The sequence below is a fragment of the Coregonus clupeaformis genome, chromosome 39, assembly GCF_020615455.1.
Source record: "Coregonus clupeaformis isolate EN_2021a chromosome 39, ASM2061545v1, whole genome shotgun sequence".
Classification (NCBI taxonomy): Eukaryota; Metazoa; Chordata; class Actinopteri; order Salmoniformes; family Salmonidae; genus Coregonus; species Coregonus clupeaformis.
Window position 1 is genome coordinate 391842 of NC_059230.1, and position 20254 is coordinate 412095.

The following is a 20254-nucleotide window of genomic DNA, read 5'->3' on the forward strand; positions in this document are numbered from 1 at the left end:
CCTCCCTCTCTCTCCAACTCTCTCCCTCCCACCTCCCTCCCCCTCTCTCTCCACCTCCCCTCCCCTCCCTCCCCCTCTCTCCTTCCTCCTCCCTCCCCCTCTCTCTCCACCCCCCTCTCTTCCTCCCTCATCCCTCCCACCTCCTCCCCCTCTCTCTCCACCTCCCCTCCCTCCCCCTCTCTCCCTCCCACCTCACTCCCCCCTCTCTCTCTCCACCTCCCCTCCCTCATCCCTCCCACCTCCCCTCCCCCTCTCTCCACCTCCCCTCCCCTCCTCCCTCTTCCCATCTTCACTTACGACAGAATGTATTGTTCCTCCAGCTGATGGTAACCCCGGCTGACTGACAGGCTTGTGCGTATGCTTCCACGTTATCACACAGTGTGGCCTGCATGCCATCGTATTCACACATGTCATACACGCAGTTCCCCAGAAAGGCCTCCGGGGGCAGTAAAGAGTGGCAGGGCTTGAACTTGTCTCCGAGGATGATAGAAGAACACAGGGTCTCGTACTGTTTCTCTTCTTCTGCCGTGCAGTTGGGGTGGATGCTGGGACGCTCATCTGGCGAGCACCTGGAGGGATGAAGAGAGAGAGAAAGATGGGTTGGATGGATGGAAGGAGAGAGGGATGTATTTGTATTTATTATGGATCCCCATTAACTGCTGCCTGGGGTCCAGCAAAATTAAGGCAGTTATACAAATTTTTTAAACATTACAATACATTCACAACAGATTTCACAACATATTAAGTGTGTGCCCTCAGGCCTCTACTCTACTACCACATATCTACAACACAACATCCATGTGTACGTGTGTGTATAGTGTGTATATTATCGTGTGTGTGTATGCATGTGTCTGTGCCTATGTTTGTGTTGCTTCACAGTCCCCGCTGTTCCATAAGGTGTATTTTTATCAGTTTTTTAAAATCTAATTTTACTGCTTGCATGAGTTACTTGATGTGGAATAGAGTTCCATGTCTGTGGTAGAGAAAGGGAGGAGAATATATCTACAGAGATGGATATCTACATATCAGCAATGTGGGGGAACGTGAGTTTGTTCTTGTATATGAATCCTTCTCATTCAGGTGTACCACATGACCTGACCAAGAAACAGCTCTAGAAAGAAAAAGGTAAGAGGTCAAAGGTGACTGACCCTGGGTCTGAGTCTCCCTCTGACTTCCAGCTGTTGCCCAGTTCTATCACGTCCTTGGCCAGCTTTCCGTCTGGTTTCAGGTTGTCATCAGACGAGTTCATGTTGAAGTTACCACACATACCACACACCTGGAGAGATATGGAGAGAGAGAGAGAGAGAGAGAGAGAGAGAGAGAGAGAGAGAGAGAGAGAGAGAGAGAGAGAGAGAGAGAGAGAGAGAGAGAGAGAGAGAGAGAGAGAGAGAGAGAGAGAGAGAGAGAGAGAGAGAGAGAGAGAGAGAGAGAGAGAGAGAGAGAGAGCGAGAGAAAGAGACACAGAGAGAGAGACACAGAGAGAGAGACAGAGAGAGAGAGAGAGAGAGAGAGAGAGAGAGGAGAGAGAGAGAGAGGTGTGAGTATTGACACTGACTGAAGATATACATTAAGAGTGAAGTTTGTATAACAAACAGAATGGACATATCTGTGATGAGTGACAAGGCAGAGAAAAGTATCATCCATTTGATCATCCATCTGTCACCGTATAATGTAGAAGATTACCAGACGGATTACCAGGACGCATACTCAGAGCATGCGCTAACCAGCTGGCAAGTGTCATCACTGACATTTTCAACCTCTCCCTGACCCAGTCTGTATACCTACATGTTTCAAGCAGACCACCATAGTCCCTGTGCCCAAAAAAGCGAAGGTAACCTGTCTAAATGACTATCACTGACATCTGTAGCCATGAAATGCTTTGAAAGGCTGGTCATGGCTCACATCAACACCATCATCCCAGAAACCCTGGACCCACTCCAATTCGCATACTGCCCCAACAGATCCACAGATAACGCAATTTCTGTTGCACTCCACACTACCCTTTCCCACCTGGACAAGAGGAACACCTACGTGAGAATGCTGTCCGTTGACTACAGCTCAGCATTTAACACCATAGTGCCCTCCAAGCTCATCACTAGGTTCAGGACCCTGGGACTGAACACCTCCCTCTGCAACTGGATCCTGGACTTCCTGACGGGCCGCCCCCAGGTGGTGAAGGTATGTAACAACACATCCGCTACGCTGACCCTCAACACAGGGGCCCCTCAGGGGTGTGTGCTTAGTCCCCTCCTCTACTCCCTTTTCACCGACGACTATGTGGCCACGCACGACTCCAACACTATCATCAAGTTGAGACAGCCTATAGGGAGGAGGTCAGAAACTTGGGAGTGTGGTGCCAGGACAACAACCTCTCCCTCAACGCGAGCAAGACAAAGGAGCTGATCGTGGACTACAGGAAAAGGAGGGTCGAGAGCTTCAAGTTCCTTGGTGTCCATATCACTCCAGCTTTTACACCCAAGCCATAAGACGGCTGAACAGTTCATCACATGGCTACCCGGACTATTTACATTCACCCCCTTATTTTATTATTATGTTTTTTATATTTAATTGTTTTTATATCAGGCTCCATGTACACTCACTGAACCCACACACACACACACACACACACACACACACACACACACACACACACACACACACACACACATTCCTTGACACTTCAAATTTTTTTGTGTTACTATTTTACTTTATTTTATTTAGCACATTTTTCTTACTTACTTTTTAAAAACGTTGCATTGTTGGTTAAGGGCTCGTAAGTAAGCATTTCACGGTAGGTCTACATCTGTTGTATTCGGGGCATGTGACAATAAAACTGTATTTGATTTGATTTGAAGACTGCAAATTACATGTTTTTGTGAAAGAGGCTTACTTTTACCATCATTATTAGTTAGATTATATGTTTTATCATTCAGTAACATTATAATAGTTGGGTCCAGTCGTATGTACCTTGTTGAAGTATTCTCCAGGGATGGTGATCTCCAGGTGGTGGACTCCATCAAACTTGACCTTCAGTCCAAAGTCAGTGTCCAGCAGACTGTAGACACCACTACTCAAGACCCTGGCCCCGGCCACACCGATCGACAGAGGAGTACGCACCCTGTGCCCATTCAACTGGAGAGGAGGGGGGGAGAGATAGAGGGGAGAGGGAGAAAGAGGAGGTTATTAGTGGTGATCAATAATCAATTATAAGGCTTATGGGTTGTTGTTTATCAAACTAGACCATCACAGCTTCCATGGGCGGTTCCAGGGAGGGGCTTGCCGGTGCTGAAGCCCCCTCTATAATAGGCCACCTCCATTAGCACCCCTAGAAACAATGTTTTAGTACAGGCAAACCCCCCTGCCTCCACTGTTTCCCCTGCCTCCCCTGTCTCCCCTGTCTCCCCTGCCTCCCCTGCCTCCCCTGTCTCCCCTGTCTCCCCTGCCTCCCCTGTCTCCCCTGTCTCCCCTGCCTTCCCTGTCTCCCCTGCCTCCCCTGTCTCCTCTGCCTCCCCTGTCTCCCCTGTCTCTCTTGTCTCCCATGCTTCCACTGCCTCCCCTGTCTCCTCTGTCTCCCCTGTCTCCCCTGCCTCTCTTGTCTCCCCTGCCTCCCCTGTCTCCCCTGTCTCCTCTGCCTCCCCTGCCTCCCCTGTCTCCCTTGTCTCCTCTGCCTCCCTTGTCTCCTCTGCCTCCCTTGTCTCCTCTGCCTCCCTTGTCTCCTCTGCCTCCCCTGTCTCCCCTGTCTCACCTGTCTCCACCTAATCCCCTGTCTCCCCTGTCTCCACTGCCAGCTTCATAGAGAGGAGAATAGTGATTGTTGATGATGAATAATGACCAATACCATAACGGTAACTCTACTATCTGACTAAAACAAGTTGACAAAGCAGAGAACTGCTGTACTTTCTGGGAAATCTGATTCATAGCTAACAGTAATATATACTCCCCAAGGCCTCCCTCCCTCCCTCCATCCCTCCCTCCCTCCCTCCATCCCCAAGGCCTCCCTCCCTCCATCTCACCAGAACTCTGTGGCTCTTCTGTAGCGTGACATTGGCGTTGGGAAGGTAGACCGTAACAGAGTGCACGTACGACGCCTCTGGTTGGCCGCGCTCCTCGTTCTTCGCCACAATAGTGAACGGAGTTACCTTGGTGGACCTACACACCTGAGAGAGAGAGAGAGAGAGAGAGAGAGAGAGGGATGGAGGGAGAGAGAGATCAGTTACACAGAGGGAGCGTGGGAGAGAGATGGGGATGAAGGGATGGATGGAGGGAGAGAGAGAGAGACAGAGAGATGGGGATGGAGGGATGGATGGAGGGAGAGAGAGAGAGAGAGAGCGATGGGGATGGCGGGAGAGAGAGAGAGAGATGGGGATGGAGGGATGGGTGGAGGGAGAGAGAGAGAGATGGGATGGAGGGATGGATGGAGGGAGAGAGAGAGATGGAGATGGAGGGATGGATGAGGGAGAGAGAGCGAGCGATGGGGATGGATGGATGGAGAGAGAGAGAGAGAGAGAGAGAGAGATGGGATGGAGGGAGGGATGGAGAGAGCGAGAGAGAGAGAGAGATGGGGATGGAGGGATGGATGGAGGGAGAGAGAGAGATGGGGATGTAGTGATGGATGGAGAGAGAGAGAGAGATGGGGATGGAGGGATGGATGGAGGGAGAGAGAGAGAAATGGGGATGGAGGGATGGATGGAGGGAGAGAGAGAGATGGGGATGGAGGGATGGATGGAGGGAGAGAGAGAGAGAGAGAGAGAGAGATGGGGAAGGAGGGATGGATGGAAGGAGAGAGAGAGAGAGAGAGAGAGAGAGAGAGAGAGAGAGAGAGAGATGGGATGGAGGGATGGATGGAGGGAGAGAGAGAGAGAGAGAGAGAGAGAGAGAGAGAGAGAGAGAGAGAGAGAGAGAGAGAGAGAGAGAGAGAGAGAGAGAGAGGGGGAAGGAGGGATGGATGGAGGGAGAGAGAGAGAGAGAGATGGGATGGAGGGATGGATGGAGGGAGAGAGAGAGAGATGGGGATGGAGGGATGGATGGAGGGAGAGAGAGAGAGATGGGGATGGAGGGATGGATGGAGGGAGAGAGAGAGAGATGAGAGGATGACTTTACTCACCTCTACCAGGGTGTAGGTACAGGTACCCATAAAGGTGTGCATGACACCGTCAAAGGTGTAGTAGTGAGGATCTCCAGACACATGACACACAGCCAAACCTATAGAACGGACAGAGATACTGAATTCTCAGAGTGTTGCTGAGTTTGATGGGCTAAAAGAAATGAACTATCAATTACATTTTTTGTCCCAGTAAAAGTTCTGAAATGTAGAACAATGACAACTGAGCCTGATAATTAAATCACTTCTTATGTGTTAAGTGTTAATAGCCTAAAAGTGGGTGTGGTATTTAGTGTTAAGGGCCTAAAAGTAGGTGTGGTATTTACCTGTTGAGACACATCCCAGCTCTCCCTCCAACACCTTACACTCCTGGGCGGGGCTACACTGCCACGGCTCACAGGTGATGTTGTTGCCAGGGTTACACTTACAACGCTCCGAACAGTCCAGCTCAGTGAACCAACTGTCTCCCACCTAGGAAACACACAGACATAAACATTAGACATAACTATCTGCCACAGCAATACGAGCTAGCCTTAAAAATAGTCTGACAAATGTAGAGTACTAAAAGCTAAGCTGTGCTTTTGCAAACAGAGACTACAACTAAAACTATTTCAAACGGTTTATGTGACGACTTGAACTCTAGCAAACATTATTCCCATGAGTTCCAGGTCATCGTATTGACTTCTGTGAAAGCAACGATAAAAACGGTGACTATCTTGCTTACCGGTCTATAGTTGTTATCCTCGTCGGTGCAGCCACACTGGCTGGGTGGGACACACTTGTCCCCGCTGAGGATCATTCCGGGGTCACACACACACCCCTCTACGCAGGGCTGGGTACAGGTGGAGTTGAAAGTAGGGTTCTGACAGCTGGAGGGACAGGCGTTACCACAGGGCTCGTAGTGGCTTCCTGGGAGACACTTCAGAGCTGGGGGGAGAGATGGAGGACATGTTGGTTAATCTCAATAAAGGTAGTATGATGGTGTCTAACTTTCCCTGGGGGGGTTATGTATTGGTACTGAGACTGATCCTTGCCACTTTCACAGTGCTGCTGCTTTCTAACCCTTCAAGGACATATAGGTACGGTAACATACAGTTACAGTAACAAACAGTTACGGTAACAAACAAATACAGTAACATACAGGTACAGTAACATACAGTTACAGTATGTTACAGTACATTGACAGGTTTCTTAGTAGAAGCACAGCCTAGTGTTTTACATAGAGAAGACACAGGTGTGTGTGTTACAACAGAAGGTAAAGTTATAAAGACTGTTTCTTGGTGTATGACTTATGACAGGTGTGTGTGTGTGTGTGACTTACGACAGAAGGTGTTGTTCCTCCATGCGATGGGCACTCCAGCCAAGGCACACAGGTCAGCATAGCTCTCTATAGCCTGGCACAGAGCCACCGTCTCCCCTCCTGTAGCACACTGGTCATACACACAGTTCTCCTGGTAGATGTTGGGGAGAACCACCGCGTGGCACGGCTTAAAGATACCTGGGACACAATGGAGAATGATTGATGAGAAATGGTTTTAGTGAAGGGGGAGACTGAAATATACATTACAAGTTGTGTCTAGTATATTTTACATAACAGCTTTGGTGAAAGAAAGTATGTTTGAGCATTTTCTTTAAATCACTGTCTACATTATTATTATTTTTTTCATACTGGTCCCCCGTGGGAATCGAACCCACAACCCTGGCGTTGCAAATGCCATGCTCTACCAACTGAGCTACATCCCTGCGGGCCATTCCCTCCCCTACCCTGGACGACGCTGGGCCAATTGTGCGTCGCCCCATGGGTCTCCCGGTCGCGGCCGGCTACGACAGAGCCTGGATACGAACCAGGATCTCTAGTGGCACAGCTAGCACTGCGATGCAGTGCCTTAGACCACTGCGCCACTCGGGAGTGTCTTTGTCTGTGTGTGTGTGTGTGAGAGTTTGAGTGTGTGTGTGTCAGTGGAGGCTCCTCAGAGGAGGAAGGGGATGACCATCCTCCTCAGTGAATTTCATAAAAATAAGAATTGTAAAACATAAAAAAAAAGTATCATTTTTAGATAAAACTATACTAAATATAATCACGTCACCAAATAACACTATTTTGCAATTAAGGTCTACAGTAGCCTCAACAGCACTCTGTAGGGTAGCACCATTGTGTAGCCAGAGGACAGCTAGCTTCCGTCCTCCTCTGGGTACATTGACTTCAATACAAAACCTAGGAGGCTCATGGTTCTCACCCCCTTCCATAGACTTACACAGTAATTATGACAACTTCCGGAGGACATCCTCCAGCCTATCAGAGCTCTTGCAGCATGAACTGACATGTAGTCCACCCAATCAAAGGATCATATAATGAATCTAGTACTGAAAGCATACGCTACAGCTAGCTAACACTGTTGTATATAAAATATGATGAGTAGTTGACTCAAAGAGAGAGAAAGACAATAGTTGAACAGAAGCAACAGAGAAATAGAGAGAGAGGGAGAGATTTCGTCTCACTTACTTAGCTAGCAAATGCAGCTAGCTAGTGTAGCCTACTGAAACACCCTGCTCAGAGGGATGCTATGTTAGCTAGCTGGCTATGACTTTCCAACACAACACTGGAGCTCTTCCAAGTCAAGGTAAGCTTTTGGTATTACTAATTTATTGCCACCGGGGCCCGCCGGTGTAACTGCTTACTGACTGTACACTGTAACGTTACTGCATGATTGTAGCGGGTTTACTAACACATTAGTTCTATTAGCTATGCTGACTATGATGTTACTTTAGCTAATACTGTGACAACGATGTAGGCTGTTTGTAGAGGCTTGGCTTGGAAAGGTTTTTTCGCCTGGTCACATACAGCTGATTTGTTGTGCATTGAAGTCGACAAGCGAAGGGAAGACAAGGAATACAACGGTTGCCATGAGAGTGAACTCTGTTTACGCGTGATCAGGAGTGTATTCATTCTGCCGATTCTGTTGAAAAACGTTTCTTAAACGGAAGCAAATGGAACAAAACAGGGGATAAACATACCTGAATTTGTCCAATAGAAACTCTCGTTTGCAACTGTTGGACTAATGATTACACCCTATATAAGCTAGATGCAGGCAAGAGTGTGCAAGGCGGTATTGAATGTCAATGTCTGTCAACTCAAATCTCTCAACCTGTGTGCACTTACATTGTAAACTTTCATTCATAGGCTAGGTTGTAGTAACCTCTTGATAGGTATAGGGAAAATGTGAGTGTCATGTAGTAGCCTAAACCTATCGATGTTACATTGAGCTGGGTGAATGGAATATGAATTACAGTCATCCAATATGCAGTAATAGAAATAAGGCCATGCTCATGAAAAAAAAGTAAAAATTCCTCATTATAAACGGCACTGACCTCCCCTGGTGTGTGTGTGTGTGTTTGTGTGTGTGTGTGTCTCACCGTTAGGGTCACTGATCATCCCACAGCTGGTAGGTTTCTCAGCCTCTGCCTCCACCTTGGCATCACACTCCTCCTCTCCTCCACCATGGGTACAGCTGAGAAGGAGAGAGGGGTGGAGGGATTAAAGAAAGGGATGAACGTCAAAGACGTCACTGTCGAGGAGTGAAATGAAATCTCCATGGAGACAGACGTGTAGTAGGTCCCATTTGATACAAAACAGTGGATTCATGTAAAAGTCTGGTTCTGGTATCATTTTAGCAGATGCTCTTATTCAGAGCAACTTACAGTAAGTAATGAGTGCATACATTTGTGTACTGGTCCCCCATTGGAATCAAACCCACAACCCTGGTATTGCAAGTGCCATGCTCTACCAACTGAGCCACACAGGACCCTATCCCAGGTGTATCCCAGGTCAGACTATAGTACTTCCTGAAAAATACTGGATACATAAAACCATTCAATTCATTAATGTAAAAGAAACGGAAACAGGTGCGTGAGACTCACTCGGGGCGGTCGTCGGGCACCTGCCAGCTCTCTCCTAGTTCGTTGGTGTTGCCAGCTGGTTTACCATCTGGCTTGATGTTGTCATCTCCAGGTTGGTCATTGAAGTTTCCTATTAGACAGACAATCACCAAATTCTATACAATGTAATTACAGAATCACTATCCAGTCAATTAGGATTTTTTAAAATCATTACTTTGTAATCGTAAGGGCTTGTATGGTGTACTACTGTAGGTGTCCCTATCTGTCAATCAACTCATCATTGATTATTATCTGTTGATAAACCCTTCTTACCACAGAGTCCACAGAGCAGTCCGTTGTAGGAGGAGGGCAGAGTGACTTCAGCGTGGTGGTTACCATCGAACCTCACCCGCAAGCCAAAGGTCGTCTCCAACACAACGAACTTCCCGCTCAGGTAGATCTTCTCCCCATTGGTCAGAGTCACGGGAGGTGTCACCAGGGTTCCGTTGACCTGGGAGAGGGGCGGGGAGCAACCAGTTTGATTCAACGTCTTCACACAAAAAACTGACGATACAGTGCAGCAGTGAATATTATTTTTTATGTATTTCAGTTTTCTTTACTGGCTAAGGCATTACCATCTATCATCTTCAACACTGTTTGTGACACTTTGGCAGCATAATGAAATATAAATAAACAAAACGTGGGAAATGTAACATTGTGGTAACATTGAACTGTAGCTCTAATCTACCCATAATCCTCCTCACCTGTATTTTGCGTCCCTTTCCCAGGATGACGGTCATCCCGTAGACCTTGACCATGACAGCTCGGACGTACGACACCTTCTTGTTGCTGCCTCGGTGCTCGTTCTGGGTGTCGACAGTGAAATACGGCAAGCCGGAGGACTCATTGCAGGGCTTGGTGAGGGTGTAGGAGCAGGAACCCATGAAGTTATGCACCTTCTTATCGAAAGAGGTGTAGTGAGGGTCGCCCTGTACGGTGCAGATACCTGTTTCTGTGGGTAGAGGAAGGAGAGATGGAGGGTAGAGTTTAGTTATAGTTTATCATGTTTAATGAATTTATTGAGAGTTGTGGTGGTTATCAGTGGTTGTGATGTTGTTCATGTTTTGTAATCCGTGTGTGTTGTAATTCATGTGTGTTGTAATTCATGTGTGTTGTAAATCCTGTGTGTTGTAATTCATGTGTGTTGTAAATCCTGAGTGTTGTAATTCATGTGTGTTGTAATTCATGTGTGTTGTAAATCCTGTGTGTTGTAATTCATGTGTGTTGTAATTCATGTGTGTTGTAAATCCTGTGTGTTGTAAATCCTGTGTGTTGTAATTCATGTGTGTTGTAATTCATGTGTGTTGTAATTAATGTGTGTTGTAATTTATGTGTGTTGTAAATCCTGTGTGTTGTAATTAATGTGTGTTGTAAATCCTGTGTGTTGTAAATCCTGTGTGTTGTAATTCATGTGTGTTGTAATTCATGTGTGATGTAAATCATATAACTGCATAGTACCCAGTGGGTGGCATCCGTACTCCCCGTCCTGCAGGCCACAGCTCTCTGTCGGGGTGCAGGTGGTGTTGTGACACTGTATCACCCCCCCTCCCAGACACACACACTTTTCCTTACAGCCCTCCAGGTACCAGTCTTCACCCACCTGAAACACACACATCATGGTGAGTCTACATGACTGTGTACAGTAGTACTGTCTTTTATTGTCATTCAGATGATTTAACATGAGTGTAGTCCCGTGTAACTCAGTTGGTAGAGCATGGCGCTTGCAACGCCAGGGGTTGTGGGTTCGAGTCCCATGGGGGACTAGTACACAAAACAGTATAAAAATGTGTGCACTCATTACTGTTAGTCTGCTAAATGACTTAAATGTAGTTTCATTTCTACTTGTATCAGGTACTCATTATGAAAGTTTGATGCTCAATAAGAAACATAAAGTCAACTTAAGTATATATTAATAGTTTTATCCTTTATTTAACCAGAGAGGTCACATTGAGATTTACATTATTAAACAGTATTAAACATTAACTTAGGTGACAAACAGGAGTGTTACTCACAGGATGATAGTCTCCGGAGGAGTCGACACAGCCACAGTCTTTAACAGGAACACACTTGTCGTCACTGAGGATAAAGCCGGGGTTACACTCACACCCCTCCACACACGCCTCGGAGCAGCCAGGGGGGCCGTTGACACCCAGACAGGTCTCTGGACAGGAGCTCACACACATGGAGTAAGAACTGTTGGGAGGACAGGCCAGGGCTATAGAGGTAGAGGAGAGAGGAGGAGAGAGAGCAGAATCATGGTCAGTACAGGAAGGTCTTATGAATCATAAAGCGCCTAACATTTCCAAACATGATCAAGGAAGCTTTTAGTGATAGGTTTAATGCTTTAATATTTAATAATTTATGTCCTCCGAATTCATATTCATTATATAAATAGGCCTGTTTAATTTTGTCTGGCTTGCTGTTCCAAATATAATTGAATATTTATTTCTCATACAATAAAAAAAAAAATGTTCGCTAGGCGTAGGCAAGACCATAAGCAAATAGGTAAACCGGGATAATACTAAAGAGTTAATCAGGGTGACTTTTCCACAAATTGACAGGTATTTACCTTTCCATGGTAGCAAGATCTTATCTATTTTTGCTAACTTTCTATTCAAATGTATTGGAGTGAGATCATTTATTTAATATATGTATTCCCGAGTATATCCACATCACCATCATACTATTTTATTGGTAAACTACATGGTAATGTAAAAACATTTTTAGTGATCCAATACGTAATATAATACATTTATCATTATTTGGTTGTAATCCAGAGAGGTTAGAAAATGTATCTAGATCCTCTTTGAGGCTGTGGAGGGATTCAAGTTCTGGATTTAAAATAAAAAATGAATCGCGTACAATGACATCTTTTGTTTTTAAGCCCTGGATTTCTAATCCCTTGATATTATTGTTGGATCTGATTTTAATAGCTAACATTTCGATGGCCATAATAAATAGATATGCCGATGGTGGACAACATTGTTTCTCTCCTCTTGACAGTTTAAAACTTTCAGAGAAATAGCCATTATTTACTATTTTACACCTAGGGTTTCTATATATGATTTTAACCCATTTTATAAGAGATTCTCCAAAATTGAAATGCTCCCAGGCATTTATATATAAACCCCAGTCGTACTTTATCAAATGCCTTTTCAAAGTCTGCTATGAATAGCAGGCCTGGTTTCCCTGATTTTTCATAGTGTTCTATTGTTTCCAGTACTTGCCTTATATTATCGCCAATGTATCGTCCATGTAAAAAAAAACTGTCTGATTAGAATTAATAATGTCCGACAATACCTTTTTAATTCTATGCGATATACATTTTGCTCGAATTTTTGCATCACAACACTGAAGTGTAAGGGGCCTCCAATTTTTTTAATAGACTGGATCTTTATATTTCCCACTTGTATCCTGTTTCAGTAATAATGAAATCAGACCTTCTTCTTGAGTGTCTGATAATCTACCATTTACATAGGAGTGGTTAAAACATGCTAATAACGGTCCTCTGAGTATATCAAAAAAGGTTTGGTATACCTCGACTGGTATGCCATCCAACCCTGGAGTTTTCCCGGACTTAAAGTCTTGAATTGCATCCAGAAGTTCCTCCTCTGTCATTTCACCTTCACATGAGTCTTTCTGTATGGCTGTTAATTTTACATTATCAATACAACATCATCTCTGCAATTAGCTTCAGTTAGAGGAGATGGAGGCGACTGAAACGAAAACATATGCTTAAAGTACTTTGCTTCCTCCTTCAAAATATCATGTGGTGAATCATGGGTGACTGTCATTTGTAACCAGTTTCAGTCAATTATTTTTGGTAGCATTACTATGTTGAAGATAAAAAAATAATTTGGTGCATTTTTCCCCATATTCCATCCAGTTTGCTTTATATTTATAATATATTACACTTGATCTTTCTTGAATAACTTTCTCCATTTCTTTTAGTTTTCCCTCTAATTTATTCTGAGTCTCTATGTTACAGTTTTTATTGCTATCTATCTGTTCTGTTAGACCTTCTATTTCCTTTGTTAGTACGGACTCTTTTGACCTAAATTGCTTTTGTTTTCGAGATGAGTACTGAATTGCATGGCCTCTAAAGGCACATTTAAAGGCGTCCCATATAATAAGGGGATTTGCTGTACCTATGTTATGTCGGAAAAAATCTGTTATAAATTACTCTGTCCTAGTTAAAAACAAGTTATCATCCAATAAGCTTTGATAAAAATTTCAATATCCTCGCCCACGTGGAAATTCAGTAAGAGTAATGTACAGTTGAAGTCGTAAGTTTACATACACCTTAGCCAAATAAATTTCAACTCAGTTTTTCACAATTCCTGACATTTAATCCTAGTAAAAATTCCCTGTTTTAGGTCAGTTAGGATCACCACTTTATTTTCAGAATGTGAAATGTCAGAACAATAGTAGAGAGAATTATTTATTTCTGCTTTTATTTCTTTCATCACATTCCCAGTGGGTCAGAAGTTTACATACACTCAATTAGTATTTGGTAGCATTGTCTTTAAATTGTTTAACTTGGGTCAAACAGTTCGGGTAGCCTTCCACAAGCTTCCCACAATAAGTTGGGTGAATTTTGGCTCATTCCTCCTGACAGAGCTGGTGTAACTGAGACAGGTTTATAGGCCTCCTTGCTCGCACACGATTTTCAGTTCTGCCCACAAATTTACTTTAGGCCAAACAGTTCTATTTTTGTTTCATCAGACCAGAGGACATTTCTCCAAAAAAGTACGATCTTTGTCCCCATGTGCAGTTGCAAACCGTAGTCTGGCATTGTTATGGCGGTTTTGGAGCAGTGGCTTCTTCCTTGCTGAGCGGCCTTTCAGGTCATGTCGATATAGGACTAGTTTTATTGTGGATATAGATACTTTTGTAACCGTTTCCTCCAGCATCCTCCAGCATCTTCTCTACTTTTCGCACCAAAGTACGTTAATCTCTAGGAGACAGAACGCGTCTCCTTCCTGAGCGGAATGATGGCTGCGTGGTCCCATGGTGTTTATACTTGCGTACTAATGTTTGTACAGATTAATGTGGTACCTTCAGGCGTTTGGAAATTGCTCCCAAGGATGAACCAGACTTGTGGAGGTCTACAATTTTTTTTCTGAGGTCTTGGCTGATTTCTTTTGATTTTCCCATGATGTCAAGCAAAAATGCACTGAGTTTGAAGGTATGCCTTGAAAGACATCCACAGGTACACCTCCAATTGACTCAAATTATGTCAATTAGCCTATCAGAAGCTTCTAAAGCCATGACATCATTTTCTGGAATTTTCCAAGCTGTTTAAAGGCACAGCCAACTTAGTGTATGTAAACTTCTGACCCACTGGAATTGTGATACAGTGAATTATAAGTGAAATAATCTGTCTTTAATTTTTTTTTTGTAAAATTACTTGTGTCATATACAAAGTAGATGTCCTAACCGACTTGCCAAAACTATAGTTTGTTAACAAGAAATTTGTGGAGTGGTTGAAAAACGAGTTTTAATGACTCCAACCTAAGTGTATGTAAACTTCCGACTTCAACTGTATATGCCAATTATATGATGGTCCGACCGCATTCTGTCCCCTATCAACACTTTTTCAACTTTAGGTGCCAACGAGAATGACATAAGAAAGAAGTCAAGACGACTAGCTTGATTGAGTCGCTGCCATATACAGTGGGGAGAACAAGTATTTGATATACTGCCAATTTTGCAGGTTTTTCTACTTACAAAGCATGTAGAGGTCTGTAATTTTTATCATAGGTACACTTCAACTGTGAGAGACGGAATCTAAAACCAAAATCCAGAAAATCACATTGTATGATTTTTAAGTAATTAATTTGCATTTTATTGCATGACATAAGTATTTGATACATCAGAAAAGCAGAACTTAATATTTGGTACAGAAACCTTTCTTTGCAATTACAGAGATCATACGTTTCCTGTAGGTCTTGACCAGGTGTGCACACACTGCAGCAGGGATTTTGGCCCACTCCTCCATACAGACCTTCTCCAGATCCTTCAGGTTTCGGGGCTGTCGCTGGGCAATACGGACTTTCAGCTCCCTCCAAAGAATTTCTATTGGGTTCAGGTCTGGAGACTGGCCATCTTCAATGCTCTTACTGAGGGAAGGAGGTTGTTGGCCAAGATCTCGCGATACATGGCCCCATCCATCCTCCCCTCAATACGGTGCAGTCGTCCTGTCCCCTTTGCAGAAAAGCATCCCCAAAGAATGGTGTTTCCACCGCCATGCTTCACGGTTGGGATGGTGTTCTTGGGGTTGTACTCATCCTTCTTCTTCCTCCAAACACGGCGAGTGGCGTTTAGACCAAAAAGCTCTATTTTTGTCTCATCAGACCACATGACCTTCTCCCATTCCTCCTCTGGATCATCCAGATGGTCATTGGCAAACTTCAGACGGGCCTGGACATGCGCTGGCTTGAGCAGGGGGACCTTGCGTGCGCTGCAGGATTTTAATCCATGACGGCGTAGTGTGTTACTAATGGTTTTCTTTAAGACTGTGGTCCCAGTTCTATTCAGGTCATTGACCAGGTCCTGCCGTGTAGTTCTGGGCTGATTCCTCACCTTCCTCATGATCATTGATGCCCCACGAGGTGAGATCTTGCATGGAGCCCCAGACCGAGGGTGATTGACCGTCATCTTGAACTTCTTCCATTTTCTAATAATTGCGCCAACAGTTGTTGCCTTCTCACCAAGCTGCTTGCCTATTGTCCTGTAGCCCATCCCAACCTTGTGCAGGTCTAGAATTTTATCCCTGGTGTCCTTACACAGCTCTCTGGTCTTGGCCATTGTGGAGAGGTTGGAGTCTGTTTGATTGAGTGTGTGGACAGGTGTCTTTTATACAGGTAACGAGTTCAAACAGGTGCAGTTAATACAGGTAATGAGTGGAGAACAGGAGGGCTTCTTAAAGAAAAACTAACAGGTCTGTGAGAGCCGGAATTCTTACTGGTTGGTAGGTGATCAAATACTTATGTCATGCAATAAAATGCAAATTAATCACTTAAAAATCATACATTGTGATTTTCTGGATTTTTGTTTTAGATTCCGTCTCTCACAGTTGAAGTGTACCTATGATAAAAATTACAGACCTCTACATGCTTTGTAAGTAGGAAAACCTGCAAAATCGGCAGTGTATCAAATACTTGTACTCCCCACTGTATGTCTTCTGTTTGCTATGTTTTTATCTCCACTATGTTGATTGAGTACTTGTGTTCTAATTAGTTGTATTTGAAGATGTATTATTTGCTTGTTATCTTTTCTTGTAATAGCGTCGTATCCCTTTATAAAATACTATAAATACTCTAAATGTGCTTTATTATTACAATCCCTACCATGGCTAGTATTGGGTGTTCCATTTTTCGACTCCTCTATTAGAACTTTCAGAATAGCCATGGAGTGGTCTTTATGTCGCGGAACATTTGGTTGTCAATATACAGTTTATCGACAATGAGAGTACCACGCTTCCCTTTTAATCTATTTTCCTTGACGATTGGGTACAGAACTTTGCACAGTTCTGCAATCTCCCTCGGGAACTGATCATTCAAGCCTATTTTCGTGCCACTACTTTATCCTTAAAGAAAGCAAATTTGGCAACGATTGGACGCTCATATCTCTGTCCTTTTTGTCCGAAACAGTGTACACGTTCGAGTTGAATTTTATCGACAGCCTCGAGTGGGATTTGAAGCGCTGTAAGCCCTTCACAATATTTTCGATAACCTCTCCTTCTTTTTCTTGGATACCCGTAAGTACCAGATTTTCTCTCATCGATCTAGTTTGTATGTCTAGTAAGGCTTCTCTCAGAAAGTTATTCTCCTTTTTAAGTTCCTTAACGTCCGTTTCTATCTTAGTGACTGTCCCTTTTAGTTTTTTTGTATCGTTCTCTTTTACATCATTACTGGCCAACTCTAGTATGCCCAGTTTGTCATTTATCGACTTCAACAGGTCGCTTTCCACACTTACCAGTCCCAGTGGTGAAAAGCATAAATCATCTGTATCCGTCGAGCAGTCGCGTTTTCTCTTGGAGATTGATTCTGTGTTGCTTGTTGTTGTAATATTTGTCGATACATTTCTCTAGCCTTATGATTTGTTTTGTGTTATTATCCAGATTGAATGTTATTACCCGCGAATATATGAAGTGCTAATATTTAGTCTAACTTACTGATATTGAATATTATGTTTTTATCTTGAGGTGATTTGCACCGCTGTGTATTCAATACGCCATCTTGTCTACCGTAAGTCTAAACAGTAATGTTAGCTTAGTTCAACTGTCAGACCCCAACATATAACCTTGTTTTACTCCAATGTTTTTAACCTCAAAACGTGGTTAAAACTATAATTTTGATATCATGGATGGTCAATCCTTGCATTCACAGCTCTGTCTATGAGTTTGAGAGTGACTCAATTTCTCCTGCCCCGTCCTTCAGCTTTTTACCAAACCAGGGGCAGGGAGGCCGCTTTGTTATTGTTTCTACTGCTGATTGCTGCTTTAAGGGTAAAACAATACGTTTGCGCAAAATAGTGTTTTTTAGACACAACTGCAAACTTCAAGAGTTGGCCTTAACCCCCCAAAAAAAAAAAAAATATTGTAAAGTGGTTATCCCACTGGCTATAAGGTGAATGCACCAATTTGTAAGTCTGCTAAATGACGTAAATGTAAATGAGTAGGTCTGCTGGGTCTACTCTGATGTCATCAGACCCCCCCTTGCTTGAGGAACAATAGAGGAGCACTTGTGCCATGTCATGTCATACCTAGACCACATTTTGAGATGTCCCTTTTGTTAAGTAAATCAGGTGATAAATGAGGTGAAAAGGAGACTGGAGTGCATATTTAAGCAGCTGAGACAGAGCCTGTGAGTGCATTGGATCTGAGTAGTCTCTGTCTATGATGTCTGTCGTGACTACAGTGTGAGACGCATGGCAGAAGGCTCTCTCCAGGGGTGGAACTTGACCTCTGAACCTCCCTGATTCACTCCCATTCAAAACTAAACTAAACGTTTTCTCACTACTGAACACAACCCTGGTCTATGGTGTGACTAAATGTATGTGGTGTATATAGTGTCTATATATGAGACTCACGGCAGAAGTCTGGCTCCCTCCAGGGGTGGACCTTGGCCCCTATGCTCAGGCAGGCGTCGGTATAGACCTGGAGCTGGTCACACAGCATCTGCTGTTGGCCCACGAAGCGACACATGTCATACACACAGCTCTGGAAGAACGGAGTAGGGTCCACCAACGCTATGCACTCCCTGTTGGGGCGGGGGTGGGGGTGGGAGAGATAGAGAGAGCGAGAGAAAAAATTGAGAGAAAGTAAGGGATTGAGTGAAATGTGTGAGGAAGACAGGGGGATTGAAGGAGTGAAGGATAAAAGGAGAATAACAGAGATAAGTAAATACACAGAGTATATGAGCTTCACTCCAAAACGCTATACAGTGAGGGAAAAAAGTATTTGATCCCCTGCTGATTTTGTACGTTTGCCCACTGACAAAGACATGATGGCCTATAATTTTAATGGTAGGTTTATTTGAACAGTGAGAGACAGAATAACAACAAAAAAATCCAGAAAAAAGTATGTCAAAAATGTTATAAATTGATTTGCATTTTAATGATGGAAAGAAGTATTTGACCCCCTCTCAATCAGAAAGATTTCTGGTTCCCAGGTGTCTTTTATACAGGTAACGAGCTGAGATTAGGAGAACACTCTTAAAGGGAGTGCTCCTAATCTCAGTTTGTTACCTGTACAAAAGACACCTGTCCACAGAAGCAATCAATCAATCAGATTCCAAACTCTCCACCATGGCCAAGACCAAAGAGCTCTCCAAGGATGTCAGGGACAAGATTGTAGACCTACACAAGGCTGGAATGGGCTACATTTACATTTACATTATTTAGCAGACGCACTTATCCAGAACGACTTACAAATTGGTGCATTCAACTTATGATAGCAAGTGGGACAACCACTTTTTTTTTTCTTCTTTATGGGGGGGTGGGGGAGGAGGGGTAGAAGGATTACTTTATACTATTCCAGGTATTCCTTAAAGAGATACGGTTTCAAGTGTCTCCGGAAGGTGGTCAGTGACTCCGCTGTCGTGGGGGAGCTTGTTCCACCATTGGGGTGCCAGAGCAGCAAATAGCTTTGACTGGGCTGAGCGGGAACTGTGCTTCTGTAGAGGTAGGGGAGCTAGCAGGCCAGAGGTGGATGAACGTAGTGCCCTCGTTTGGGTGTAGGGTCTGATCAGAGACTGAAGGTAAGGAGGTGCCGTTCCCCTCACAGCTCCGTAGGCAAGCACCATGGTCTTGTAGTAGATGCGAGCCTCAACTGGAAGCCAGTGGAGTGTGCGGAGACCATCAACAAGCAGCTTGGTGAGAAGGTGACAACAGTTGGTGCGATTATTCGCAAATGGAAGAAACACAAAATAACTGTCAATCTCCCTCGGCCTGGGGCTCCATGCAAGATCTCACCTCGTGGAGTTGCAATGATCATGAGAACGGTGAGGAATCAGCCCAGAACTACACGGGAGGATCTTGTCAATGATCTCAAGGCAGCTGGGACCATAGTCAACAAGAAAACAATTGGTAACACACTACGCCGTGAAGGACTGAAATCCTGCAGCGCCTGAAAGGTCCCCCTGCTCAAGAAAGCACATATACAGGCCCGTCTGAAGTTTGCCAATGAACATCTGAATGATTCAGAGGAGAACTGGGTGAAAGTGTGGTCAGATGAGACCAAAATCGAGCTCTTTGGCATCAACTCAAGTCGCCGTGTTTGGAGGAGGAGGAATGCTGCCTATGACCCCAAGAACACCATCCCCACCGTCAAACATGGAGGTGGAAACATTATGCTTTGGGGGTGTTTTTCTGCTAAGGGGACAGGACAACTTCACCGCATCAAAGGGACGATGGATGGCGCCATGTACCGTCAAATCTTGGGTGAGAACCTCCTTCCCTCAGCCAGGGCATTGAAAATGGGTCGTGGATGGGTATTCCAGCATGACAATGACCCAAAATACACGGCCAAGGCAATAAAGGAGTGGCTCAAGAAGAAGCACATTAAGGTCCTGGAGTGGCCTAGCCAGTCTCCAGACCTTAATCCCATAGAAAATATGTGGAGGGAGCTGAAGATTCGAGTTGCTAAACGTCAGGCTCGAAACCTTAATGACTTGGAGAAGATCTGCAAAGAGGAGTGGGACAAAATCCCTC

At 44.4% G+C, this 20254-nt stretch overlaps 1 protein-coding gene across 1 annotated transcript in view; it reads right to left on the reverse strand.

Moving 5' to 3' along the window:
* Positions 1 to 20254, reverse strand: part of LOC121554189 (IgGFc-binding protein-like) — a 145931-nt gene that overhangs the window by 10327 nt on the left and 115350 nt on the right. The window contains 15 exon segments of the mRNA XM_045211778.1: positions 298 to 569; positions 1149 to 1276; positions 2968 to 3132; positions 4014 to 4157; positions 5105 to 5202; positions 5428 to 5572; positions 5826 to 6028; positions 6423 to 6599; positions 8516 to 8610; positions 9020 to 9128; positions 9311 to 9488; positions 9742 to 9989; positions 10496 to 10637; positions 11050 to 11252; positions 18134 to 18303. Coding sequence (XP_045067713.1) covers positions 298 to 569; positions 1149 to 1276; positions 2968 to 3132; positions 4014 to 4157; positions 5105 to 5202; positions 5428 to 5572; positions 5826 to 6028; positions 6423 to 6599; positions 8516 to 8610; positions 9020 to 9128; positions 9311 to 9488; positions 9742 to 9989; positions 10496 to 10637; positions 11050 to 11252; positions 18134 to 18303 — 2477 coding nt within the window.